This window comes from Lonchura striata, chromosome 1 (assembly GCF_050655825.1).
Source record: "Lonchura striata isolate lonStrDom1 chromosome 1, ASM5065582v1, whole genome shotgun sequence".
In the NCBI taxonomy this organism is placed as follows: Eukaryota; Metazoa; Chordata; class Aves; order Passeriformes; family Estrildidae; genus Lonchura; species Lonchura striata.
The window spans coordinates 6,448,898-6,476,641 of record NC_140703.1 but is presented as its reverse complement, the minus strand read 5'-3'; the positions used below and the strand labels follow the sequence as shown (position 1 = coordinate 6,476,641).

Below are 27,744 nucleotides of genomic sequence, written 5' to 3'. Positions count from 1 at the left end.
GACTCGTAGTTCGTGCGGGGCGCGGCGCTGTCGCGCGTTTCCCCGCGCTGGGCCTGCGCGCCGCCCCGATCGCGGCGCTGCCGCTCCCGGAGCCGCTCCCGGAGCCGCTCCCGGAGCCGGAGCTGGGCGAGCTCCCTGAGGCGGACGCGCGGCGGGACGTGCCGGTGCGGCGGGCGAGCGGACGGACGGACGGGCGGCGGCGGCGGCAGGTGAGCGCGGCCCGGCCCGTGTTTTGTTTCCGTTTGTCTCCCGGCGGCTCCGCGGTCCCATTTCCGTTTCGGGTTCAAACAACGACGCGGAGGCGCCGCGGGAAGCGGGGCCCGCGGGGAGGCGGCGCCGTGCGGCCTCGGGGACCGGAGCCAGCGCTGCCGCCGCGGGGCTCGCCAGGCCTCCCCGGCGGGTGAAAAATCATCCCCGCTTGTAAAAAAACATTATTTCGGCTGAAAACGTCACAGGATGTGTGGCGTCTTGTGGTTCTCCCCTTGCAGCGGTGAGAAGCCCCTCGAGTGATGTGGCTGGAGTTGTGAGCCACTTTGAACTGATTTATTTAAAAAATATGGATATTGATCTATTACCGATATCCAGCTGTGATGGACAAAAACTCTCTAACAGTTTAAAGTCCCAAAGTGTGTGTTTATTCGACGCCAGGCAATGTGCAGGATAGCTCCCAAATCCACACCATGCCTTCCAGGTGATTACAGAGTCTTTTAATCCATACAAGTATTGAATTCACAAAATACAAATACATATTCATCATTTTGGTACATCCATTCCTCTCTTCCAATGCTGATCACTCCAAAAGCTATTAAGCATGCCTAGTTTGTCCCTTGAAATGGGTCGGTGTCCCTTCCATGGGGAGGGGTCCCAAAATGAGGAAGTAAATGAAGTCTTCCTCCTTCTGACCTTTCTATCTTTTCAATGCAAATATGACAAATGAACTCTTGGTAGAACTCCCATTCCTTGTCTTCAATTGGTTTCAGAACAGAGGATGCCCACAATTGTCTTATATTCTTAAAGCTCTTTGTCAGTTTCTATATTCTTCATTATAAACCCATCTAACTAAACATTGTGCTGACAAGAAATCAATTATTAGTTAACTACTAACTCCTAACTTCATCAAGGCCTACTCATTTATTATTATTATTTTAATTAACTAGTAAATCTTATTTCTAACTAAAATCTTAGCTCCTCTAAAATCTCTAAATTCCTTAAAAGTTTACGTTTCAGAACGAGAAGGACACTAGAGGGGCTGGAGCAAATGGCGAGAAAGGCAGCGGAGTTGGGAAAGGGTCTGGAGCACAAGGCTGATGAGGAGGAGCTGGGGGGACTATATATTATATTATCCCTAAATCTGTTCACAATTCCCAGATAGGAGGTTGCAGCCAGGTGGGCGTCAGGCCCTGCTCCTCCACAAACCAGTAATAAAGAGTCTTAAGCTGTGCCAAGGGAGGTTTAGGTTGGACAGTAAGAAGAATTTCTTCGCTGGAAGGGTGACTAGACATTGGAACAGGCAGCCCGTGGAGGTGGTGGAATTGCCATCCCTGGAGATGTTAAAGGAAAGACTGGATGTGGCACTTAGTGCCATGGTCTAGTTGACAAGGTGTTCAGTCATGATTTCGAAGGTCTTTTTCAACCTAATTGATCCCGTGAATCTTGCATAGTTTGCTTCCTCATGTTCGGCCAGGTACATGCTGCACAGCCACAGCTCTCAGTTTGGCTTTATTGTCTCACTTCAGGCTGTTGATAGGGAAGTTAAACACAGCAAATCTGGTGTGATTTTCCCCCACTCTATTCAGTGCTTCACTGTCTCCATCATAAAACTGAACTGGCTCATGAGTTGTAAAAGCTGATCTGTAAAGGACAGGCTATCTGCTTTGTTTTGGTATCTTAAATTTGGGTAATATGATAGATAGGAACCATGTGCTGCACACACCAGAGCTTCTCTGGAGCACAAATAACTCCAGTGATTTGGCTTCAGTATCAGCTGATTATGTGTATGAGCTCCAGAACTGGACCCCATTTCACCTGGTGGGATAGCAACCATAATTCTGCTCAGAAAGTTTGTGCCATTTCACAGTGGGCTCATTCCTTGCTTAACTCCTTGTGTTCTAGGGAAAAGATGGATCTTAAACAGAGCAGGGGCACTACTGTCCTTACTGTAAAAGATACTGGAGTAGCACGGGGCTATCACCTGGGAAAAAGGCTCTTTTGACAGGTGCCTTCTTGTATCTTAGTAGAGGTCAGTCTTCTTCTTGGCTGCCAGGTAAGTCTTAGGGCTTGTTAGGTTGAAGGAAAAAGGAGAAACAAGCAGAAATCAGTAGGCTGAACCTTCATAAAACCACAGGTTTTATGTTCCTTTGAACAAATGCTGCTCTTGTAGTGTTCCTGCCACATGAACCCTCCATGCAAGCCAGGCTCTTTGAGCCTTCTTGTCTCTCAGTGGCCTTCAGGGAAGGGGCAGGCAGTTCAGTTTCACCTAAACCTATATTCACTTTCAAACTGCATCATCCTGTAGGAGCAAACTGCTAGACTTCATGTGAAATGCTTCTATTGTAAGAAATCTCTTTATGCTAGTATAGGGAAGACTGAATAATTTTCCCCTTTAAGTTTCTATGAACTTTAATAAATTTATGTGTTTGCATTATGTTATTATTCTTTATACCCATCTCCCTTCTTTCTATGTGTGCTCAGCGGAACCATCTTTGTTCCTTTTTGTGCACCTGCTCTTTGTGCCTGGGTTCCTCTTTCCTGTCCCTCCAGGGATCTGGAAATACAGCGAAGCCTGAGAGATTCAATCATGAACTGCCTTTGAAGAGGGAGTGAATGAACAGTTACTAGTCCCAGCTGCCAGTTTGGAGTCCAATCCATAGGGACTTCTAAATGCCTTAACTAACTCTGTACTGCTACTCTGGGCAGTAGTATTTTCTCACTCTGTATCACTCTGGATTTAGCTGTATTGAATAATTTCTGCCAGAAACATATAGAGGTGGTGAGTTCTTTCTTTAAGTTTGCACTGTTTTCTCAGTAAATAATGTATGAATATGTCAAAGAGCAGAAGTCCCAGCCTAACCTCTTTGTGACCTTACTGGTAAACTCCATCACAAAAAAGACAATTTACCTTTGTTTTGTGTTTTTAATCTGATTGCTAATACAGAAAGACACTCACCCCTTTTTTATCATATCAGTTTGCTTCTTTGGGAGTTTTTGGCAAGAGACATGGCTCAAATCTTGGGTTTGAAATATTTTTTAACAGTCTGACAGATCACCTGTAACCACGTGGATTTCAGTGCATTCGGATATTTAAGCCTGTCTGCATTCTTCAGAAGTTGTGTTTCAGTCTTTCCCATTTATCATGAAAACAATATGCAAGATTAAGTGATACAGGAATTGGATTCCTGGGGCCCTATTCAGTGGACACTACACCAGACCTTTGGAGATTTTCATGGAGCCAGATCTATGAACAGATTCTGGGTTTGCTTCTAGTGGTGGCATGTTGATAAAGTGATTTTTTACTTCCTAACCTTGGTAATTTCTTACAGAATGAACCACATGGAGCACTTAATTTCTTGACAGCTGATCTTACAAAACAGTTTTTGAAGGAGATGATGAGTAGTTTGAATTTCTTTAGACAGTTGTATCAGCTGTAAAACATAGTTGGTTACTATTACTTCTGAGAAGATTTAAAGATTAAATGCATATCCTTATTATCTTGTCTTCAGTAGATACTTTTGCTAAAGTTGGGGTGGAATAGAGTAATACCTGGGAAAGGATGATTCCAGGATGGAAATCTTGGTGACCTCTTCTGTTTTGGATATTTAAATAGTAGTAATGCTTTGCTTTTTCTCCAGTGTTTTTTTTTCTTTCTTTCTTTCTTTCTTTCTTCCTATGTACTTCTAATTCCTACTTCTTTTGCTGTGAGTTCATTATGTTATTTATTGTAAACTGCTAATGTAATTTGGCCTGGTTTTTATCATATGTATTTTATAGTTATGGTATATGTGCTGGTTAGTGAAAAACAGTAATAACAGACTATGTCTTTACAGACCAAGTGCTGTAATTCTTTGTTTCCCACTTATGTTCCCAACAGATTACAGTGTTTTACAGGGCATGAAAATCTGCAGTGTTAGTGAGAATGTTGTCACAGAATAGCTTTTCTTTTCATTACTAATGTCCTGCTTTAGTTTGAGACTTCACGAGATACGTTCATTGTGCTCATGTTCACCTGTTCACCTGTGGGAGGCACGGATGAAAAGAAGGGATAGTCAACAAACACTTGGTTGTTGACTTTATTTGCCTATGAAGAAATCATGCATCTTCTTCCTAACGGCCTCCTGCATCATTTCATGTAAAATGCTGCTTAAATTTATAAGCATCTTTCAGCCATGTTAGGAAGTAGTTTGGATTTTCAGATGTGCTTTGCTGTAGGTGGCCAGTAGCAACAACAAAAAAAATCCATAAATTTGGGTACCTCCAAGAGAATCAGGCTTTGGGATCTGTGCAAATGTCTTAGTAGTCCCATGTTTGCTTCTAGAACATTTATTTGAGAATAGGTATAGTAATATATTTTGTGAAATATGTATTAGCTTTTGGATTTATTTTTGGCTTTAAAAGGCTATTATGATATTTGGTTTAAAAAGTGTGTGATAGGGCACAAAATATTGTCTAGTCTTGTTGGTCTGTGACATACACAAAAAATTATTTTCTGTTCATAGCTCCGTTCTTAAGACGTTGCAGCCATGACTAAGAGAGAGGCAGAGGAGCTGATAGAAATTGAGATTGATGGAACTGAGAAACAGGAATGCACTGAAGAAAGGTATGTACTGTCTTTGCTTTTTGGCATCTTTAGGCAGCAATTAATTGACTAATTAATTTTGCTGTTTCTTGTCTAATTAAAGAGTGGTTTTCCAGAAGTTGATATGTAGCCACTAAAGGAAATCAGTGTAGTGCTGTCATGTTCCTCAACCTTAATTATCTAAATCCCAAACTGTTTCGGTCATCTCTTGCTATGTTATTATTACTTTACTTTTCCTGTTTTCGTGTAGTAGTATGTCTGTGTGTGTGCTGCAAACCTTTCAGCTTCAGTGGATCCTTCTGTAATTGAGATGAACCTTTCTATATCTCCATTCCTTTGCTTTACTGTTACACAGGATTTGTACAGGATGATTTGTTTTTAACAGAGCAGAAATGATGCTGGGTATCAACTATACTATTGTTAGGGCTATTGAAACTGTACATTCTGAAGCAGGATAGCCTCTGATTTAATTACCTCAACCTGGATTTTTAGTTTTGAATGCTTCTCTTCTAATTTTCACTACTGTGTTTGGAAGTTCAGAGCATCATTTAATGCATAGGATAGTGTTGCAATCCAGTTAATCACAGAAAAGCAAAGAAAATTAATTCTCTGAATAAAACTGATCGAACCCAGAAAGGTATGAAATATACCCCAAAACTTGATTAAATCAAATGAGCTTAGATGTTGATACCAAAAAAATGGATATATTTTATTTAATAATATAAGAGGTAAAGAGAAAGAAAGAACAAAAGAAATAGAAAAGGAAGTGGTAGGTGGGGTCAGGGAGAATGGCAAATATTAAGTAGAAGCATATCACCCTTCCAAGGGTACCAAGGATATCTCATTGCTTCCCTTCATCTTGTCTTCTTGGTGGTGAGAGTCCCTGCTGAAAAGTTAGAATCCAATGGATGAATATCCATTTGGGCAGGTGGGAGCACCCAGGTACCTCCTGGTGGAGGGGCAGGTTTGACACTGTCCCTTGCAAGACCGCGGATCTGTTGCATCAGGGAGTATCGCATGCAGTGCAGGGTCTGGGGACCCCTTTGGTGGGGGGCCTTTGATGAGCCATGACACCCCCTCACTTGTCCCTCACACGGTTGTCCCTCACACAGATGTGGCCTTCCAGGGGTGGAAGACCCCACAGCTGTGCCAGTCTGCCCAGTGGAGGATGGGTACTCACTGCATCTGGCCAGAGGCCACGTCACGCACCCAAAACCTCTCCTCCTTCCCTGCTTTGCTGTAGGGATCTGTGGGAGCCTGGCAGCAGAAAAACCTGGGGTGTGGCTTCTACCCCAAAAGTGCTCAGTTTAATCCTTTTGTGATAGCTAAGTAATGCGATGGTTGACTCTCACAATTAAAAGGCAAATATTATGTAATATTATGCATATGTTAGGAGAAGTTTTATTGTTATATTTTACCCCTGTTGTGTTGCTATTACGGGGTGACCTGAGTAGTCGGAACATTTGGGAGGATCAGCTTGCTACTATGGCAGTGCCTGACCTCCAATCAAGATGTAAAGAAGTGAACTCCACCACTGGACAGTGAAAAAGGAGGATAGGCAGAGCTTTGGGAGGGGCTAAATGGTTAAAAACTAAACATCCATTGCGTAGATGAGCACATGGTAGGAAAAATCCTTTGCTCCTGGTGTTGTAATATTTTCTCTATTCAGTTTTCTGTTGTATTTTTGATAAGATTTAAATAAACCTTTTAAACTTGTTAGAAGTGAGTATCATTTATCACACTCTTGTGAATGTATTATTTTCTCCCAGCCCAGACTTAGGTCACATTATCTTATCTCTGTTAACTTGCAGTTGAGGTCCTCAAGTCAGGAGGCCCATTCAGGGTGCAGTGGTGCAGTTCTTGTTACCTACTTTTGCTATAACAGGTAGAAGTCCTTCATAAAGATGTTTAAGCCATATACCATAACATTTCAGTCTCCAACAGGTAGAAAGAACTGAGGCTGAGGTTAGGTTAACTACTCTTTAAGAACCTATTCTGGAGAACTGATTCAACGCCACTTAGTAGTTTCTTACTGTTCTAAGTTCCTTGTGTATTTTTACCACTTACAGGCTATATCTGTGTACATTCTGGTTTCCTTCTTTGTAAATGAAGAGGCTTTGTAAGGTCATTGTTATAACACGTGTCCCATAACAATGACATTTCCGAATACTTGTGCCAGTACCGTCACTGTAGAGCGGGACAGCACTTCATGTGACTCATAGTTCCTTCATGGCTCCATGTTGCTGTACTTCCTTCTGGTTGTCCCTTTTATGTGTTAAGCTTACTATTCTTGTACTGACTGGTGAAAAGACATGGAAAGTTGCTATGTACAAATGTGAGCATTTTTTTACTTCTATTTTCCCTGTGTTTCTGTGTTTGCTTTTAACTTGAATATCTTTTAAATAAAGTCCAGGCTAAGCAAATAAAATTAATTTACTCTACATGCAAGTTAACAATATATAGTATGCTCACCATGGCTTACTGTCTTGAAAAATGTGATCTGAGTCTTGGTATTTACCTGAGTTTTTTAATGGTGAGAGGGTGAAAGAAGAATTGCACAACTGTAAAATTAATAAGACCGAATTTAGTAATTGACTTTACTTAAACAAAGAGTACTCAAACTAATACTGCATGATACTAAGATTTCAGAGTCATAATTACTTTTTCTCTAGTTTACTTCCAACTTTTATTAAGCTTTCCTATGCCTGCTCTATTAACATGTAAGTAATGATTTATTATATTAATTTGCTATTTAAGCATTGTTGAGCAAAGCTACACCACCGCAGAATTTGTGAGTCAGGCTATTGACATCAGTGAACCCATTGGAAATCTTAAGAAGTTGCTGGAACCCAGACTGCAGTGTTCCTTGGATGCACACGAGATTTGTCTGCAAGATATCCAGGTAAATTGAAAGGTTATGAAAGATTTAACTTCGTAATGGAGAAGTGTTTTACATACTTTTTCCCTTTTTTTTCCAGTATCTGTGGAATTCATGCTTCATATGGAATATTAACTACAGTTAAGAGTTTAATTCTATGTCAGGTTCATTATCATCTGACCATTTAATATAGGCACACTGAACTCTGTGTGAATACAGTCAAAATATTCTTGGAGTTCCTGGTGTGAGGTTAAGAAACCACCTTGCAAGTGAAAGAAGAATGAGGGCGATGACCATACTACTTTCTTTTGAGGTAGCCCACATCATTTGTTGCTGCCAGAATTCTAATCTTTTTTTTAATCTAAATGAGAAGGTTTCTGTATTATTGAGGTATAGAGGTAGTCCCTCCACCCTCATATTTACAGGCATTGACACATGTTAGACACTGTAAATGTTTTGTGTTTTATTTGAAGTTACAATCAGACATCTGTGGCTTTTGCAGCAGCAACAACAGGAAAATATTGTTATAAAGATAAGAATTTTTATGAAGGTGTTAAAAACTCAGAGAAGGAACTGTAGATAGTTTTCAGGTAGTGGAAGGTACCTCCCCCTATTGCATTATTTCTTTTACATCAAAAAATGTTCCTGTAGGCAAAAATATCTTAAACAGAACAAAGTGGGAAGTTTCAAATACAATAAATTTTTTTCTGTTATGTGCTATGTCTGGACAGTACTAAAAATATTTGTACACCTCTTCTGAAAATTTGCTGCAGGCACCCAATGTTTCTAAAATTTAAAGGAGAGTAAGTTTACTGTATCTATGAGACTAATACATATTTTTAATTTTTTAATTTTTAATGCTTTTTTTTAAGCTGGACCCAGATAGAAGCCTTTTTGATCAAGGAGTGAAAACAGATGGAACAGTGCAACTCAGTGTACAAGTAATATCTAGGCAAGGTAAGCAGTTACATTTGTCTGTTGTACAGACAAACTAATATTGCACCTATAGTTGTGAGCAATACTAATCTCCTATTCCTAGCTGTAAAATTGAGAAAATCAATGAATGGTCACAGAGCTTCAGAATGTCTTTTTCATTGTGTACTCTAGTTCTAAGTAGTAAAATTAAAATACATGTTATGCACTAATGCTATTTGAAATGGTTTTTAAAATAATTTCATATCATTTTAATAAGTAATAAAATTAAACACAAACCCAAAACCCAAACAACTCTTAGTCGAATAGTATCAGTTATAGTATGAGGTTTTTCCTCAAGGTTGAGTAGTTACTCATATCAGACCAAATACCGACTCAGGCAAAACATTTTTGTGTAGGTAGGTGACAGTTTCATCCCTGTGATGTGAGTGAGCTTGTGTGCTTTAGGAACAATTACATTTTGAAAGTAAATGTAGCTAACTGAAAATCCTTATCAAGATCCATGATCACTGTCTATTGTCTGTTCTCTTTGGATGAGAAGTCAGAATAAACCATTGTGGAAGAGGAACATTAACCAGTTGGATACGGATTTGTTAAGGCATAATTTTTATTTGTATTATCTGGTATGAAAGGATTTCCCCTTGTCAAATTCTCAGAAACTAGCAGCTTCATTGTTTTACTTTTTGTCCTAGTTTTCTGCTTTGCCCCTTCTGTATGTTTTATAGCCAGACAGCCACCACTCTTCATAGACCATTTATATATAGAGCTGTGGGAACAGCTACAGGTGATTTTTTTAATAATAATAATGAGAACTTTTGCCTTTGAACAGCTCATCTTTAAAACAGTACCCCATAATTAGACATGGCCCATAAACACAGCTGTGGGAAAAGCTTGTGGAAAATGGGAGGGACTTCACGATTACAGATTGCCCCAGGCAACTGCTATTCGTGACAAATTGAGAGACATGAGAGAACTAGGTTTTTTTCCCTCGTGGAGAAGTCTCCATAACATTAACAAGAGGGACTTCTCTCCCTAAGTGAACTGAAGAAAGACTATTCTAGAGCTGGTAAACTGATTGAAATTGTAGGTTTTGTTTCTTTACATTGTCAGTGGGAAAGAAAAAGTTGTGGGGGAGGAGAAGTGTTCTGAAGGTTTTGTTCTGATTCTTATAACTCTTTCTTTTAGTTAACGTTAACAAATTTTTCTTTATACCCTTTTAAAGTTTTGAGCCTGCTTGGCCTTTCTCCTAATCCTACCTCACAGCAGAAAGTGTGTGCATTGGTCATTGGCCAGCACTGAACCCACCACACTCCTTGGTGCGCCATCCAGGAAATCTCAAAATTGGCAAAATCTCAAATTGGCAAACCAAAACCACTACATGAAATTGGTGTTTCTGCCTGGTTTCAAACTGAAACTGCCACAATGTTCTTCCTGTGTTTTGTTTTTTCCCTTTAATGTAAAACTGAGGTTCATGATCACATAGCACAAGGAGCTTCTTGCCCCCATCAAACCTTGTCTCCCCCCCTCACTCACTCCCTGCTCCCATCTTAAAAGAAACACTTGAATATTAAGTACTTCTGTGTCACTTTGGAGCACTCCTCAGTGTTGTTTTTCAGGCCTTGATACTTTAGCAACTCATGCCTGTTTGCTGAAGGCATGTAAAATATGGCAGGGCAGAATATCAGAAAACAATTAGCATTGATATAAACAAAAGGAAGATACCTGGATCACTAACAACAACATGGACTTGTTACTCTTGACCACAGTACCCCTTTGAGCCAGGTGGGAAAAAATGGCTTCTTGCTCCATCCTCATATTTTACATGCATGAATGAGGTTTTGAGAGATTCTTAGTTCACTTACATTTATTTTCCCCTCACTTATGTAATGTATAGAATTCAACTGAGAGTAATCAGTGATGCTAATCCTTGTGGTGGATTGGACTTTCTTGAAAGAAAAGCTGCTATGTCAGTTCAAATGTTCTACCAAACTTTGATGAGCTGGCTTTAAATTCAAAGACAGCAGGTGAAATTTAGTTCTTCTATAGTTGAACTTAAGTGTAGGTCTTTTTTAGCATTTCATTCTACAGCAGATAAAATAGCATTTCTATTTTTTCATTTTACTAATAACACTCTTAGAAGCTCTGCCTTGCCTAACTTATTTCCTCTGGAGGAATGGGATTCTGGAACTGGTCATCTCTTATGCTGTAGGTAAAGGGAGAAGAGTTGTGAGGAGAGATGCAGGAAAACCCAGGGAATTAATGTTGTTCTAGTGTTGCAGTAAGTTAGATGGCAGATTGTTAATTCACATTTTTACTTACAAGGTGTTTCCTCTACAGAGACTCATTGCTTTGATCTCCATGTTTGTATTGCAAATGAAGCACAAAGTTCTTTTGACATGTAGTTTTATGACACACCGTGAATTATTTTGTTGAGCAGTAATGAACTGTACCTCTTTTTTCTTTACTTTCTTTTTTGAAGATCAAAAATAGAATCTTAACCCTTAAGAGCTTCCCTTACCCATTTTCATATGATTTTGAAAGAAGCCTGTGATGTGCATAATAATTTTTCATAGCCTAGATAAAACTCTCTCCTAAGTAAGGTATTTGTTTCCTTTTTCTTCACATTTAATTCTTCATCTGATCAACCACCTACTGGTTGTCAACATCTATTTTCATGTCCTTGACTTCACATTGCTGAATTTTGTATTCCAGGGTCTTTATAGTGTTTGTTACCTTTCTAATATTTTTTCAAGCTGAATGCCTATTAAAATCTAGAGGAATGCTTGTCTGAAAAAGTCTTGTTTTTTCTTACTTGTAATACAGGTACATACTCAATTTGTTTTCCTTTACAAACTATGACTGGATTGTGGATTTAGCATTTAAGGCTGTTACTTGCAGAACCATCTCATGCTGTGCTTTAATATAGATTAGACAGGAAGCACACATAGTAATATCTTTACAGTACAAGATTCTGAAGTTACTCTGGCCATATAATGTTCTGTGAATCCTGCTTTCATCAGCCTAACCATAGTCAAGGTTTTCCAATTCATGATAAAATAGAATTGTAAGGATTCTTTTTGTATGTGAAAATATGTTTAATAAAAATCTCTTAAAATAAATGTGGTTATTGGCATTATAATGAAAATTGTATGTCATAAAAATTGAAATAATTTTGAAAAATTCTTCTGTGCAATGAGTGAAAATAGATGAGGCACCAGCTGGACCTCAGAACACAACAGAGAATACCTCAGAAGACAACAGAGAAGGTGGTGATACAAAGCATTAGTGAATGTGTTCTTTCTTGATGCAGAATAGATACAGACATGCCTGGTTAGCTCCGTGATCTAATATCTGAAATAACAGACAAAAAGCCAAAATATTAATAGCTGATGAAGCCTAAGATGTGAAGAATTTTCTAGGTTTCTTTTAATTTGCTGTTTAACACACTGCCTGCTTCAGGGTACTGAAAGAAAATGTTAACTGCTTTGTGTAGACCCTAGAGATAGCAGGGAAGTATTGTAAAGGCTGAAAGAAATGCCTTATGGTTGGAGTAAAGCTGGATACTTGTTCTGGGTCCTTTTGGAGGTTGTTTTTTCTATTTGTTCTGAGGTTTTTAATTTGGTATATTTCTTACAGACCAAAATACTGTACTTTATACTCACATGCTGAACATTCTTTTCAAGATCTGTGAAACAGATCACTTTAATAGAACAGGAAGCTGTAATACTGGGGGAGGAAGGGGGGACGGCTTTGTTATTCACCTTACTGAAGTATATGCTCTATAATAGAGTATGTAATTTTAATTCAGGACACTTACAGAAATTTGATGATGCTCCTGTGTCCTGCTTCTTTCCTAGCCCTACTAATCAGAAAGCTTCAAAACAAATGAGTTTCAAAACAAAGAGTTTGGTAGCCCTACTAATCGGAAAGCTTCAAAACAATGCTTTTGTCATATTTGCATTACTGTCTTTAAGTTTTGTGGTGTTTCCATGCTTAGGGATAGAGCCCAAGTTGAACATCCTGGAAATCGTGAAGCCTGTGGAGACCGTGGAGGTTGTGATTGATCCAGATGCTCATCACGCAGAGGCTGAAGCTCACCTTGTTGAGGAAGCTCAAGTGATAACCTTGGATGGAACAAAACACATTGCAACAATCTCAGATGAAACATCTGAGCAAGTGACACGATGGGCCGCGGCGTTGGAGGGCTACCGGAAGGAGCAGGAGCGCCTTGGAATACCTTACGGTAATAGCGCTCTGCTCGGGGCTGCTCTCGTGTTCTGTGTGAGGCTGGTGCTCAAGGACTTTAGAGGAGAAAACCTGTGGTATGGCTTAGTACAATGCAAGTATTCTGCATAAGGGAATCGTAGAATCATGGAATGGTTTGGCTTGGAAGGGACCTTAAAGGCAATCTAGTTCCAACCCCCTGCCATGGGCAGGGACAGCTTCCACTTGATGAGGTCTAGCTTGGCCTCAAACACATCCAGGAATGGGGCAGCCTCAGCTTCTATGGGCACTGTGCCAGGGCCTCACACCTCTGAATTTTTTCCTAATATCTAATCTAAAAACCAAGGAGGTTTTTAGAAAACCTAAGGGAGGAATCTTTTCCTAATACCTAATCTAAAAACCAAGGAGAATTAAAATGAATGCTCATAATAATTTCATTAAATGTGTGCTTTTGTGCCATGACTACCTTGTCAATACAATTTTTAGAAAGCACTTTTCTTCCTGCCCTCCTTAAAATATGTGTGTTCGTGATAAAGCTCTTCAGGTGTGTGTGGAATTGAACAGACTTGGTATTGGGGCATTGCCTGTAAAGTTGCTGAAACAAATTGTTCATGGACTGGAGAATGCTGAAATTAGCTTTTGTGTGAGAAGTTGTGCTGGACTTCATCATACTGGAAGAAGATGATTCAGCATCTTCCAGTAGATAAATAAATATTTATTTATTTACTAGAAATAAATAAATATTTTTAAAATATTATTTTAAATATTATTTTAATTAATAAATTAAAATAATTTATTATTTTAATAAAATAAGTATTCTTCTAGACAAAAATATTCTTCTAGATGATCATCTTTTTTGGAGTTAATTAGCAGGTTACTAATTAATTAGCAGGTTGCTAATTAGTTGCAGTTAGTTAATTAGTTGCAGTTAATTGTTACTTAGCAGGTTGCTCTTTTAATGTTAGCTTAAAAAACATCTCTGAATGTCTGCTTAAGATTGAACTGAAACTGTGGGATGTAGGCCTATGTCATGGTTGGGAGATTATCCAGCTGAATTGCTTCTTGTGGCTGACAGAAATGTACTGTCAGGACATATTCAGGAAGCTGTTCTATATGAGCAGACCTGTAAAACTGGCATATATTTGTCTAGGGGGAAGTTTGGAAGTGTTTAAGAATTCCAATCAAGTCACATCTTTGCAGGACATGTAGCGTGCCAATATTTATAGCATATTTTTGATTACTAAAGCAAAGGCTTTTTCATGGCTTTTTAGTTTTCTCATTGGTAAGCACTTAAAAATAGTTTTCCTCATGTTATGTCTGTTGATAATCAGGGATTTGATGTGTAATATTTGAAAAAAAAAGTGAGGTATTATCAGAAACATACTTTTCATCATGCTATCACATGATATCACATTGGAATAAAATTACTTAAACCGATGTTGTTATGTTGAATAATATTTTAAATAAAATTTAATAATGTTGATTCTTTAAGAAAACCCTATAACCCACAACTGTGACTTCAAAAGTTCAATGATTTTTGGGCCATAGGAGTGCAGATTTTTCAGGAAAATCATATTAATTCATTATGACAGAGATCCGTAGATTATGAAAAATAGTGTTCTCTTGATATAAAAAAAATGTGCTAAATAACATTCCTAAAAATAATAACATTTTAACTGTTTTCTGAGTAGACATTACAGGATCTTGGACTGAAATAAGGTGCTCATACATTCTGCATTATAATCCAAAATTACTTATTGAATGTTTTCAGAAGACGGGATGCATTGATGTTAAGAGTCAAGGCTAGTCAATAAATAATCATCCAGAAAAGTAGTGGTTCATTGTCTTCATCCTTACAGGCTTCTCTGGTTTGCTGCAAATGGAAAACTAGCATTTAGTAGGTCTTTGAAATGTTGTTTTATGTTTATGTTATGTTTTGGGTGGATTTTATTAGAGATTATAAATATTTTTTTCTGTTACAAGTATTTCTGCTATTATAATTCAAATATTTGGTACCTAGAAGGAAGGAAAATATTAATTGTTATGAGAAATAAATGCAGAAAATGGAGCAGCAGAAAGCTTGGAAACCACAGAAGTGGTTAGAGAAAGTAATTATTTGTTTCCTTGAAGATTGTGTTCTCTCAATGAGAACAAATTAGCAGCTTTTTGATGGAAGCTCATTGCTGCTGATGTTTGGTAGATCAACTCTCCTGTGCTGTGCCTTTTACCACAGGATTATATTGCATTGTTTTAGGTACCATGAATGAAAAATTATACCATGTAGCTGTTATCTGTTAACCAAAATTACATTTATAGCTCCTAGATAAATGTTTATAGACTTAGGATACTTTGCTTTCTCTAAATCTTAATTTTCTTAATTTTTCTTAATGCTTAATTTTATTTCTTTTAAATCTTAAAGTAAAAAATTGTCAAGGTGATATGTGCTTGGGATATCAGAATTTAAAAATACATCATCTGAAAAGTAGATGTCCTTCTTTAGTTTCTTGTTCTTACCTGTCGACAAATTTTAACACGTTGTATACAACGTTAACATCCCAAAACTTGATGCTCTGGCTGAAAAGGTCATGCAGAAGCAATCCCTCCCCTCCAGTAGGCCAGTGCTCACACAGGCTCTGTGCAAGGGATACTTGAAAAAAAACTGGCCCTCAGTTTTATTGCTCAGTATTCCCTTTAGTGTGGAGTATGCCTTTGGTCAGTGGAGGTCAGCTCTCCCTCCTCAGTTTTGTGTGCACCCCCTGTCTACTCACTGGGTGGCTGAATGAAAAACAGAAAGACTTGCATTGGAGTCAAATAGTCTGATGAGATAGTTTGTTCTAGATGTTCCATGTGTGGAGGATGTAATATTGAATATCAAATTTACTTGAAAATCATTGATATTACATGGGATTTCTGGTTTAGTAGAGTGATACAAGGTACATTAAAACCCAGCACAGAGGTAAGATATACTTGAATGAATACAGCAGTTTCAGAACATCACACAACCCCAATTCCTATCCCAACAGGATTCCTGGTACAGGTGTCTGTAATAAACTCACCATCACAAGGGTAGGTGTTCCTAATGGCCAGGAAGGAGAACATGGGTTGCAGCCAACTCAAGCCCTATGTTCTCTTCAAAATTCTCTTGCTAGTTTTGTGGTTCATGTTCTCTGTGTTGGACTAAGCCACATCTTTGTGACCTCTGCAAGCACTGCTCAGCAGTGGACAAAATATCTCAGTGTGTTATTAACAGTGGTTTGGTCACCAGCCTAAAGTACAATACAATAGGGGCTTCTGGGAAGAAGAAGACATACCCAGTGGTGGTTTTTGTCAGTAGAAATTGAGATGATGTGAATGAGTTTAGAATGTAGTATTTTTTCATAATCACAAACTGATCAACATTTTTGAAGGAGAGTATCCTTCTGTGAGACAAGGTACTCTTTTCTTGAAGCTGAAGACCTGTGGAAGAAGAAAATTATTTTTTTGTGTTTGTCAGGCATAGATCTGATATAAAAACTTTCTCTAAAGAAAATCATTCTTTCACCTTTACTGTCACCCCACCAACCCACGCCATTCCATCACCATTTTAAGTGCAGTCCACAACTTTCCAGGTAGCTTTGGTCTCAGTAACTCTGCTTCTTGATGCTGTGCTTTTACTCTTATGGAAGTTATTATATAATAACCTTGCACTGTATGATGAGGTGATTTGCAGTTTCATCCATCTTTTCCAGACCCAGTTCAGTGGTCAACAGATCAGGTGCTCCACTGGGTGGTGTGGGTGATGAAGGAGTTCAGCATGACTGACATTGACCTCAACACACTCAGCATTCCTGGGCGGGACCTCTGCAACCTCAGCCAAGAAGATTTCTTCCAGCGTGTCCCACGGGGAGAAATCCTCTGGAGCCACCTGGAGCTTCTTCGAAAGTGTATGGCAGTTTGCTTTTTTTTTTTTTAAGACTTTTTTCCTGAACTATAAAACCAATTATGAGCAGTCATTTTTCCTTTACTTGATTTGATGGTAAAAACAAGAGTATGAATACAAGATAAGAGAAGGTATTAGAATGTCTGCTGCCATGAAACATTGTCTGCATACTGAACACTGCCTGTCTTTTATCAAACCTCATAACTGGTAGAAGGTCGTGAATGATTATCCTGCCCTTGTTTTTTTTAAAACTTCATAGTTTGTGCAACCACTGAATTTACTAGTTCTATAATTAAACATTGATTTTGAGTTATTAAATGTACATTTCTGTGTCATATTGAAGTGGAGATTTTTAAGCACAGGAAGTGAAATCCTTAGATGGTACACAACACAGCTGGTAAGTGATGCACTGTATGTGCATACTACAGGAACATATATGTGCATTTCACATGTACCATGCTTGGAGGTAACTCGCCAGATTAATAACTATTTCTGTCTTCATTTACATAATACAGCAGAAGGTTTTTGGGGATGGAGCTAGTGGAAATTTGCCATGTACACCCTTCTAAAAAGGAGTGACAGATGTTAAGTGTCTCCACTTGTAAGACCATGAACTGTACATGTCTCTTGCAAACTGACATCAAATTTTTATTTCTTTTCCCCTATAAAACAAGAAAGTTTTTGATCTTCAGGTGTCTTACTGTTTGTGAGTTAAATATAAACCTTCTGGGTTTTTTTTCCAATTTGTAGATGTGTTGGCTAGCCAAGAACACTCTGGAGAAATAGCAACTGTTACAATTGATCAGCGTAAGTACTTCTGTCAGCATTAATTCACACAATTCACAGTGTGCAGGTTTAGCACTCTACTGTAGTTCAGGAGCATGATAGTGTAACATTTCAAAAATCACTTCAGAGACTATTTTTCCATGGGAAAGGGAGGAGGACATATTTTAAACTTCAAAACATAACATTGAGTTTCTCTGTATTTTGTTACTGGCTGAAAGGTAGTGTTTGACCTGAACTATGGAAGTTTATAACTTCAGTTTTGGATGGTAGATTTTTCACTTTCTTGAAATAAACTGTGTAGGATACATATTTGAGGTTCTTAGTTGTTTCAGGGCTTTAGGTTATATATTGCATTAATGACTGAATCTATTTAAATATTAATTTCAAATAAAAAAGTATTTCAAAAAACTGAAGGGTTCTGTGGAAGAGATTACTTACTTAGAAACCAGTATTAGAAATAGTACATTAAAGTAACTTTCCAGTTACTTGAAACTCATTCTTTCAGCTAAGCAGTGCCATCAATTATTAAAATGAATAAATTTTCAGGTTACTTATAAGCATCTTGTATGTTAAATAGACATAATGTTTATTGCATCCTGTGGTTGTGTCTAGTTAAAGCCAGTTTGAGTGGGGCATCTGTATCCTCCTACACCATTGCAATAGAAGGTGTTTGCTGTTTGATTATCAGCTATGGAGGTTGTGTAGTGGCTGTAGAGAAAAGGGCATTAGGGCAGATCATGTGGGAACAGCATGAAGATGAAAACAAGGGTTTGAGAGAATTTGGGTTCTTTTTGTGGAAGTATGTAATAAACTATACACGTAGTAATAAACTAAAACTGGTGTTTTATCTGTAATATGACACTTCTGCAATGAGTCTAAAACTGCAATTTTCATATAAGAGGTAAAAAGGTCTTTAAATTATACTTAGCATTGTGACTTAATGCAGTGTGCCTTTTTAGCAAAGGAAAAAACTAGCTTCTAGATGTTATGATAATACAAGTAATAAATAAAATATGCCTATTTCTGTGTGAGCAATTTATAATTTGTTGTTCTGCAACATTCTCTGCTTCACAGCTGTGCAGATTATACCAGCATCTGTACAGCCTGCTACCCCAACCACCATCAAAGTGATAAACAGCAGTGCAAAAGCTGCTAAAGTACAGAGAGCTCCAAGGATCTCTGGGGAAGATAGGAGTTCCCCTGGGAACAGAACAGGTATTAACTCCAATATTTTTACATGCTAATGCACTGAACAGTAACAGTAATTAATTTGAATTGCAGTTTGGTGAAAAACGTCTTTGTAGCTCCAAATGTGATGTTTGTAGGAGTCGGTGTGAAGGGAGTGGTGTGAAGGGAGCCATAGGTACAAAAAATCTGTGGTAAGCACAGGCAGCCCTGGCAGGTTGGTCAGCTCACACAGGCACCATGCCAACATGATGCTGCAGTTTTTCCAGCCTGTTGCAAATAAAATGGATATATTTCCTCATGACTTAACAGTCTGTCCTCTCAAACCACTGCATGGCATTTATTCAAGCTTTAGCTTCTTTCTATTTTCAGAAAGGGAAGAAAATAAACTCTGTGTTGTAAAATGTAGCCTAGCTGCTACTTTTATTGTCTGTTTTGCGCCTCTTCTGTTTTTCCCCAATGTGGTGACTTCAAAATGTATAAAGTTTCATATTTTTTAGTTAAATGAATGCATGTCTGAAAACTGCACACTAAATTTGTAGTTTAATTTTGGAATTACTGTTATTTGTACATACTCTTTAATTATTAATTTCTATATTTTTTCTTGCTGTCATTTTTGGTTTGCTTCTCTTTGATGTTGTGAATTTTTCTGTTACATCCTTCCTTCTCTTCCTCAAGTCTTTATTTGTTTTAGACTCTATAAAGGCCTCTAATGATATAATTCAGAATTTTAAGGCCAAGGTTTTATTGGCTGACATTAGTGAGGAATATGCTGTGTTTCTCTCTTTATTTATCAGGTCTTCTCTCTTTATCTCATTGAGAATTTAGGAATTTTACTGCAGGTACTTGAGTTGGAAAAATATCTTAATGATTAGATGTGAAAGATGCAACATTGATGTAAACTGAAATTAGGGGGTTTCTTTTGTGTTTCTCATATTTCATGTTGAAAATTTGAGACCAAATTTTTTTTTAAAGAACATCTATTACACATATATGTGTGTGAAGAGGAATTAGCAACTCTTGATAAATCTGTTCTATTTTAAAGACAGATAGCATCTAAATTATTATGTTGGTGGAGTTGTATTTTTTTTTAAGTTCTAGGGGAAGATTTATGTGAAATCTTGATTAATTTTTTCCTGTATTCATAACTTTTTTAATAAATACGGGTACTGATGACTTTGCAGGAAAATGTTTGCAAAAGACTCATTAGAAGGGATTCATTGAGTGGAAGTTTTCCTCCCCTCATGTAGTCTATGTTGGTCTGCTTTAATATGTTGGTTGCAAGGTTTTAGCCATGAGTGGAACATAAAAAGGACAAGTTGAAGTGAAACTTGTTATTCCTATCTTAACAGGGAACAACGGGCAGATCCAGCTGTGGCAGTTTTTATTGGAACTTCTCACAGACAAAGATGCTCGGGACTGTATTTCTTGGGTTGGTGATGAGGGAGAGTTTAAGTTGAATCAACCTGAACTGGTTGCACAGAAATGGGGACAGCGCAAGAACAAGCCCACAATGAACTACGAGAAGCTTAGTCGGGCTTTGAGGTAAGCAGCTTCAGGAACTCGTGGGGAATGATTTGCTCTCATTTGACTACCTCATTCTTAATTAGCATAATGCAAAACTTGCAGCTTTTTTAGTAAAGGCAAATCTTCTGAAGCTGGTCCTTGCAATGAGATGCTGCTAATCTTAGGGGAGAGGTATTTGCTGGGCTTCTTGCCTTTGTTTTGGTTTTTCTTATTTTCATTTTTAAAGATGCTAGTAGAATAATTTCTTGAAATTAGATTTTCTTTTTTCAAGATCATTAATTTGGGCTGCTCGCTTCCCGAAATATACCTCTTTTTTATTTATCTTCAATGTTTATGCTTTTAGTAACATGCCAAACAATACTGATTATCGATGAAAGACACAGAAATATGTGAATTATTAACTTATTTTTATGTTCTGCTGTCTGTGTTCTTTTTGCTCATGTTATGGAATAAAGCATGTAATTGTTAGTGATATTCTGTATGTAAGAACCTTTTCTAACTTCAAATATCCATTGTTTCATTTCATTGTTCTTATTGTGTGGATCTTAAATTGAAAAATACAGTTGACAGCTATGTTCCAATAGTTGCGATTCCAACATTACAGTGATCTGAAAAAATTTAAGTGTTTCAGTATCTTCATTTCGTTGTGATTTTTAGTTTGACATTGATAAAAGGGACTTGTATTATTGATTCACTGTGGGTAAGGTACTTGAGGAGAGGGAAGCATGCAAGTACCTGAATTTTAAACTACTTTTCCCTGATTGTTTTAGTCTCTGGAATAATTTGAAAATTCATCCACGTTCTTTGAAATCAGTGAGAGTGAACTTCTGATTTTTTATTCTGATATTGTTAAATATATTTCTCTTGATTTATTTTCAATAAAGATATTTTTTGCTTAATCCTGCAAATTATTCAAGCAGGTTCAGAAATTCTTTTTGTGTGAGTGAAGCTGCATTTTGATTGAGGTCTGTTTTACTTACTAGCATTTTCACTTTTGGATACGTGTTGTTTGCTTGATCGTTTTTTTTCAAGTAATCTCCTCTAGCATTATATAAAAATAGCAACTTTTATTTGAAAATACCTCTGTAAGAAATTATGGTAAAGTATCATTTTCTGGCTTTCTTTACCCTATTAGGGAGTATTTAATTAGCATTTGATAGGCATGACATGCACATACTAAACTGTACCCTTTTGTTTGTTTTAGAACTTCTTTAGGCACAGTACTGCAGATGCCAAAATTATTTTATGTGTTTGACAGACAAGTGGAAAAATTAATGAAAAATAAATATTTTGAATGATATTAGGTATTAAAAGATGCAACTTACAGGAGTTCCTGAGCCTCAGGTCACTAATAGCAAGGAGGAGCAGTGGTTGATGCTTACTCTCATGCTTTTCCTTTGGAATAATGTTCTTATCAGTGGGATATTAAACACCAGTTTGAATAAATCACTATTAGAAAAGTTTCATATTTATATTTTAGTCACAGAATTACAGACATCACATTCATCAAAGTGGTGTCATTTTGGCAGCTGCATCAACATTGACATGTTTTCTAACAGTTTAATGTCTGAAATGATATTTAATGCCTCTTGCTACTCCTGTGATAAACACTGTTGCCAAGCTGAAGTTTAATAAATTATTACATTTTTTGTTTTGTTTACTAATGTATTGAAATCACTGTGTCAGTTATTGATTAATACAGGAAATTATGTTGGCATTATTGAGAAATAAACTGGCTCTTTTGCCCAGCTGTAGGAAAAGCAGGCATATAGAGATTAGGGGAGAGAGGCAGAAAGGGAAGAGCAGCTTTTTTTTGTTATGCATATCTTGGTAAATGTCCTAAAAATACAGATCTGTTTAGTTATCCAGTAGGGAGGTGAGACTTGAAGAAAAATAACTCATCTCCTGTATTATTCTGAAACAAAGTTTCCATGTGTCTTGGAATGTTCTGGTAACTTTGTGAACTTCCATGTGTATTTAATTGTATGTATTTTTAGCTTTCTATATTTTTGAGTTGGCAAATGCTGTAATCAGAAATACATTCAACATAATACTGAAAATATCCTCTCGCCACATAAACTAATTTTAACTTGAGTGTTTTGAGCATGAGATGTGGGACTCTAGCATGTTTTGGGCCTTCATATAAACATGATCTAATTTCTTGTGATCCTTTTCCTTTCTGATCCTATCAGTAATGTGGACTAAGCCATTCAAAGTATATTCAGTTTTTGAAAGCATTTTTCTACAGCATTTTTTGAGATAGGAATGATTATATGGGACTTACAATAAATGGAAAGGCTTGCACAGAGTTAATGAACTTTAAAAAATGATGACCACTGCCACTTGACATATGCCATGGCCACATAGTACAAACTTTGGCTTTCTGCTTCATACTGGCCCAGGAGAGCAGAGCTGAGTTTCTCTATGTCCTCTACCCTGTCATACTCAACATGAGAGTCTGCCCAGTGTTCCCTCACTGAACCCAGTGCTCCCTTTCATACACAAGGGACACACCAGGTTATTGCTCATCCTTCTCCAATTCTGCCCAGTACTACAAAATTCTCCTTCAAAACTGAATTTAAATTATGATCCCACCCTCATGTTTACAGAGTTCATTCAACCCACTGCAACTAAACCTCAGTAAGAGGCTGAAAGTGCTGGACACCATTCCACAGCAGTTCCTTCAGCTGAGATGTTTTGGAGGGCAGGGCTGGCATGAAGAATTGCTGGGTGGAAGCAAGCCAAGAGTAAGCAGAGAGATGCAGAAAAGGAAATGGAGGAGTTGATGGAGGCAGGTAGTAGTTTGAGGGGTTAAGTGAGGAGGACTAAAAAGGAAGCTTTTTTATAATTGTATGTCATTCAGGAAAAAGCTGGAGAGCTTTAGTAAACAAACCACACTGTCTTTACCCACAGAGCAATAATTAGCTACTCTGACACTTCCTGTACTCTGACAGACCTCTGTGGTTTCTTGCATGATTTCAGTAACCAACAGATATACCAACATTATTTTCTACACAGTCTGTCTCTCATCTATCTTTGGTCCTGCTGCTTAGGTCCTTACTCTCAAAAGTAAGAAATTACAAAGCTTTTTTTTTTCCAGAACTTGAGATGTCTGAAGAATTTGCTGGGATTCTTAGTTATTTACTTCTTTTCCACTAGAGCTGGGATTCAGAAGTTTGTCTTATAATTTACTTAATTTTGCTACTGAACAAGAATCATCTTTACTGTATGAACATGTCAGGATTAATTTTTAGACAGTTAAGAAATCTGGATTCATTTGTTCTACATCTGGGTGACGGTTTTGAGGAAAGGATATTGTGTGAGTTATGTTGGTTGAGTTTTTATTATATTCCAAATTTATCACAAGCTTTCAAGCTTATCAAATCGAAGTTACATCTTGGTCACTTAAGTTTCCTTAATGAGAAATGCTATATACATTTTATTAAAGCTTGTAGTGAGAGAAGAACAGCAAGAAAACTGCAAAATTCTAACTTCCGTTTTATTGGTATGACCTAAACTGTCTCGGGTGGGGGGGGTGTCATGTAGACCTTGTTATCTCACAATATTTCTGCCCAATCTGATAATTCTTTTGTTATACAATATAAAATATATTTATAGGTAGAGAACTCACTTTCAGTTGTAAATAAAGGCAAAGATGTAGTTTTGACAGCATATGAATTATAACCAAAAAACCCCAACCCAACAAAAAACAAACAAAACGAAACCAACAAAACCCCACAAATCCCATCCATGCCTTTATAGCTTTATTTCTATCTTTGAAGACAGTATGGAGAGAATAGCTGCTTTTATATCATAGAAACTGCTTGTTAATTTTCAACCTGTTTCCAGCTTTAATTTTTTTCTTCAGAAAAGCAAAGTAAAGGATCATAATAAGGGGAAAGACAGTATTTTCCTATTAAGGCAAATATATAAGAGATCTTCTCTTCCAAGATGTTTTTAAACTGCTCTAAGACTTATTCCTGAACTGGTGCTTCCAGTAGCCTGTAAAATAATTGCTGTGTTTTATATCTCCTTAATATACCAAGGTACAGAGACAATTTTCAACACTTCCCTTTTCTCATATTAGAAAATGCCTAAGCAATATATTGGAATATGAAATTATGAGGATCTCGGTGAGAAAAAGAATAATGTTTTAGCCTCTAGTGACCTTAAGTACGTAATGCATGCATATGAAAATTGCAGATGCTAAAACTCTCTGCTGCTGATTTCTGTTTTGCAGGTATTACTATGATGGAGACATGATCTGCAAGGTGCAAGGCAAGAGGTTTGTGTACAAATTCGTGTGTGACCTGAAGACTCTGATTGGGTACAGCGCAGCAGAGCTGAACCGCCTGGTGACGGAGTGTGAGCAGAAGAAACTGGCCAAGATGCAGCTCCATGGCATTGCACAGCCAGTCACAGCAGTGGCACTGGCTACAGCATCCCTGCAAGCAGAGAAAGATAATTAAGCCCTGCAACCTGTAGGTGGGAACCTGAGGCCTTTCCTCTATAACCAGAGCACTTAGTGCTCTTACCTTGATCAGAATTGGAAACTCTTTTGTTTTCTTGATTGTACAATACAGAACGTGAATTTCTATAAAGAACTCAGACTTGCATAAATTTGGATCTTTTAACAGCATATATTTTAATGTAAGTTAAGGGATCACCCCAACTTCTGCAGCTAGTGAGAGGTGGAGCCTGTGACCACAGCTGTGCAAATAATTTCTGCAACACTTAGAACAAAAATTGAGTCCCTGTAGTCCCCAGGTTGATCAGTTGTGTGAATGCAGCCTTTTCCAGTCTTTTGTTTTCTGCTGAACTACCAAATGAAATTTGATGCTTTCAAAGTTTACAATGTGTTCATTATTCTGTTAATCAAGTGGAGCTGAAAGACATGTTAAATGTTACAAAGCATCAAGTTCTTAAAATAGCTTCTGTGTTTAATAGCAAAGGAAACTTAAGACTAGACTTAACTGGAGATCAGTGCTGAAGAAGAAGATCCGGGTTTAGATATGGCTTAAGTGAAAAGCCAATTATGAGTACTTCATTGTAGTATGCACATAATATATATATATGAGGGCAAATGCTTGTTTTGAAATACATGATATTAGCCATTTTGCAGAAGGTAAAGGTGAACTTCTTCCCCCCATGCCATCCCCCATCAGGTAATTCAAAAACTTGAAAGAACAGCCCTCACCCAAAGAGTAGATTGTTTTGGTGGGGAGTATTAGTGCTGTGTTCTGCAAGGTGCTTATACCTGCATGTTAGTCAACCTTAGTATCCAAAGACTTAAGTTAATCACAGTCGGTAGTCCCTGGTTAGGAACAGAAAGCAAATTGAAAATAGTTTTACAGAGAACTGTAGTTTAATTTCCCAATCATTGTACAGTCTAACGTATATTTACTACAAAGAGGTACCTTTTGTTTAAAATTAAATTCTCTTTGAACTTCAAGTGATATTTTTGAAGCTTCTTAAGCCAAATGCATGCTCCAGAGCTGGGTGCAATTGAAGTCTGGATGATGAGTCAGAAATAGTTGGGATATATCCTGAATTCTGAGCTACTCAGTGCTTCTTGCAAACTTACACATGCAGTAAAAAGTAGGCTTCAGCTTTTGAGTTTCTGTAGTGTCTGTTAGACTGCTTCTTTTGATGTCTGAGAATGGTATCATTTGGGGGTTGCTTTTGCCTCTTCCTGCTAATGAACAGCATAATGACTATGTCAGCATTGATGTTCACCAACTTTTTATAAATTAAACCCCCTCTGGTAACACTTAACAATGGAAGACCTTTAATTCTGTTAGGGATCGAGCTACTCTTAAACCTTAAACCCAAAGTTCTTGAACAGTGAGATTCTGAACAAAGTGTGTTTGTGCTGAGCAGTGAGAGCACTGGGCTGCTGCTCTTGAGCCGAGCAGGAATGGTTACACTTGCAGGCAGAAGGCAGAGAATACAAAGACTTGTGTGTATCCTAAGGATGTGTTGAGGACAAGGTTTGTTGTAGGGGGATGATCAGATAGTTTTTGTTTGACTAGAAGGTTTGCATTTAGTTATAACTTGTGTTTTTTCGTCATTGACATGATTATAAAATCAAAGGGTTTTTTCTGGGTTCTTTCAGTAACTCTTACTGTTGTTTTCATCCTTGAGTTCTTACAGCACTCCATCTGCTGAGCATGTTCATGTAGTTTTGCTTTTAAAAAAATTGTAAGCCCTGAGCAAAAAAATGTAAATGTCTCTGTCATGAAATGTCAATATCGCCCCTTTTCTTGCTGTTAGAGTGGATGTCACTGACTGGCAGCTGTTGGAGGTGTCTTGTGCAGGAGATGCTGGTTTGCTTAGCCAAGAATTATGTGAAGTTGATGTTTGAGGGCAGCAGCACTGCTTGTAACAACATTCTGTGACTAAACACAAGTCCAGTACAAGTCACTGGTTCTAGTTAGCAGAGTTCTTGAGAGGCCTTTTTAGTTAAATACAGGATAAAAAGAAAAGAAGCTTAAAATACCAGCTTTCTATATAAAACTGGACTGTGGGTAAACACACAGCAAAATTGAAAAGTAGTATCAATACTTCATTCCCCTGCCTCTTCTTGTTCCATGGTAAGTCCCAGGGGGGAAACTTCTGCTCCCATCCTTTGTGATTACATCCTGTTGTTGTTTGCAGCCTTTCAGCAGGAGCAGTGGTCCTTGGGGTTCTTTGTTGTGGCTCCATCTGCTTTTCCACCATGTTCTAATTAGTAAAGAAAGAACCTTTCAAGTGGTATAAAATTATTATCACGCTGTCTGTAGTTGAGGGAGAAATCTGTGACTAACTTGATGTCTGCAGTAAAACAAAAGATATGGAATATATTGTCAAAGGATTTTCTGTTGCTGCCAGAAGGAAAACATAGAATATTCACCGTTTTTGTAAAACAGAAGGGGTTTTGCATACTTTTTACTCTTTAAATAAAGACACTTATACTCTGCTAATAATTACAAATTTCTTTTGTGTTTTGCCTTTTTTTTTTTGTAATTTTCCATGAAACAATTATTTTCTATTTTTACTCTGAAAAAGTATTTGTGGATAAAATGTCAATATAGTAAAATAAAAATGTTATACCACTAATTTGCCTTCTTAATTTTTCAGACATTTGTAATGTCTTTCAGGGACAAGCAGTTCAAAGATGCATACCTGCCTTTTATTCTCTTTTTTCTTTAAAGTCTGAAGCTCAGTACAGAGAGAAGGCAAACTCAGCTTATATTCTGAAGATGCATCTGCTTTGACTCAATATTTGGCTGTGTTTCTACTTTTAAACTGTAACTCACTGTCCTTTATTTCTGTAGCAGCTTTCTTTAACATCTTAATTGTAAATCTCAGAATGGTGCTTAGATTAAACAAATTACGAAAACTCAGTAGGACAGAATGGAGCCCTGTGAAATTATTCCATTTATGCTTTTATCAGTGTTGAAATTAGAAAGCTTCATGTTGACCTGTAAACTTTGGACATTTTCAGTCCTGCAGATGGCC

The 27,744-nt window shown here is 37.5% G+C and overlaps 1 protein-coding gene across 1 annotated transcript; it reads left to right on the top strand.

Moving 5' to 3' along the window:
* The first annotated feature begins 44 nt into the window (after positions 1–44).
* On the top strand, positions 45–27,342 carry GABPA (GA binding protein transcription factor subunit alpha). The gene is made up of 10 exons (XM_021532401.4): positions 45–209; positions 4,713–4,813; positions 7,550–7,694; positions 8,543–8,627; positions 12,601–12,846; positions 16,556–16,750; positions 17,497–17,553; positions 18,607–18,747; positions 20,070–20,262; positions 24,485–27,342. The coding sequence occupies exons 2-10, from the start codon at positions 4,737–4,739 to the stop codon at positions 24,711–24,713; spliced, it is 1,368 nt and encodes a 455-aa protein (XP_021388076.1). The 5' UTR covers positions 45–209; positions 4,713–4,736; the 3' UTR covers positions 24,714–27,342.
* Positions 27,343–27,744: the final 402 nt, after the last annotated feature.

Coding starts and splice junctions, on each gene's coding strand:
- GABPA (XM_021532401.4), top strand. CDS start 4,737: ATGACTAAGAGAGAGGCAGAGGAGCTGATAGAAATTGAGATTGATGGA. Junction 16,751..17,496: donor CCTGGAGCTTCTTCGAAAGT/GTATGGCAGTTT, acceptor TCCAATTTGTAG/ATGTGTTGGCTAGCCAAGAA. Junction 18,748..20,069: donor TTCCCCTGGGAACAGAACAG/GTATTAACTCCA, acceptor CTATCTTAACAG/GGAACAACGGGCAGATCCAG.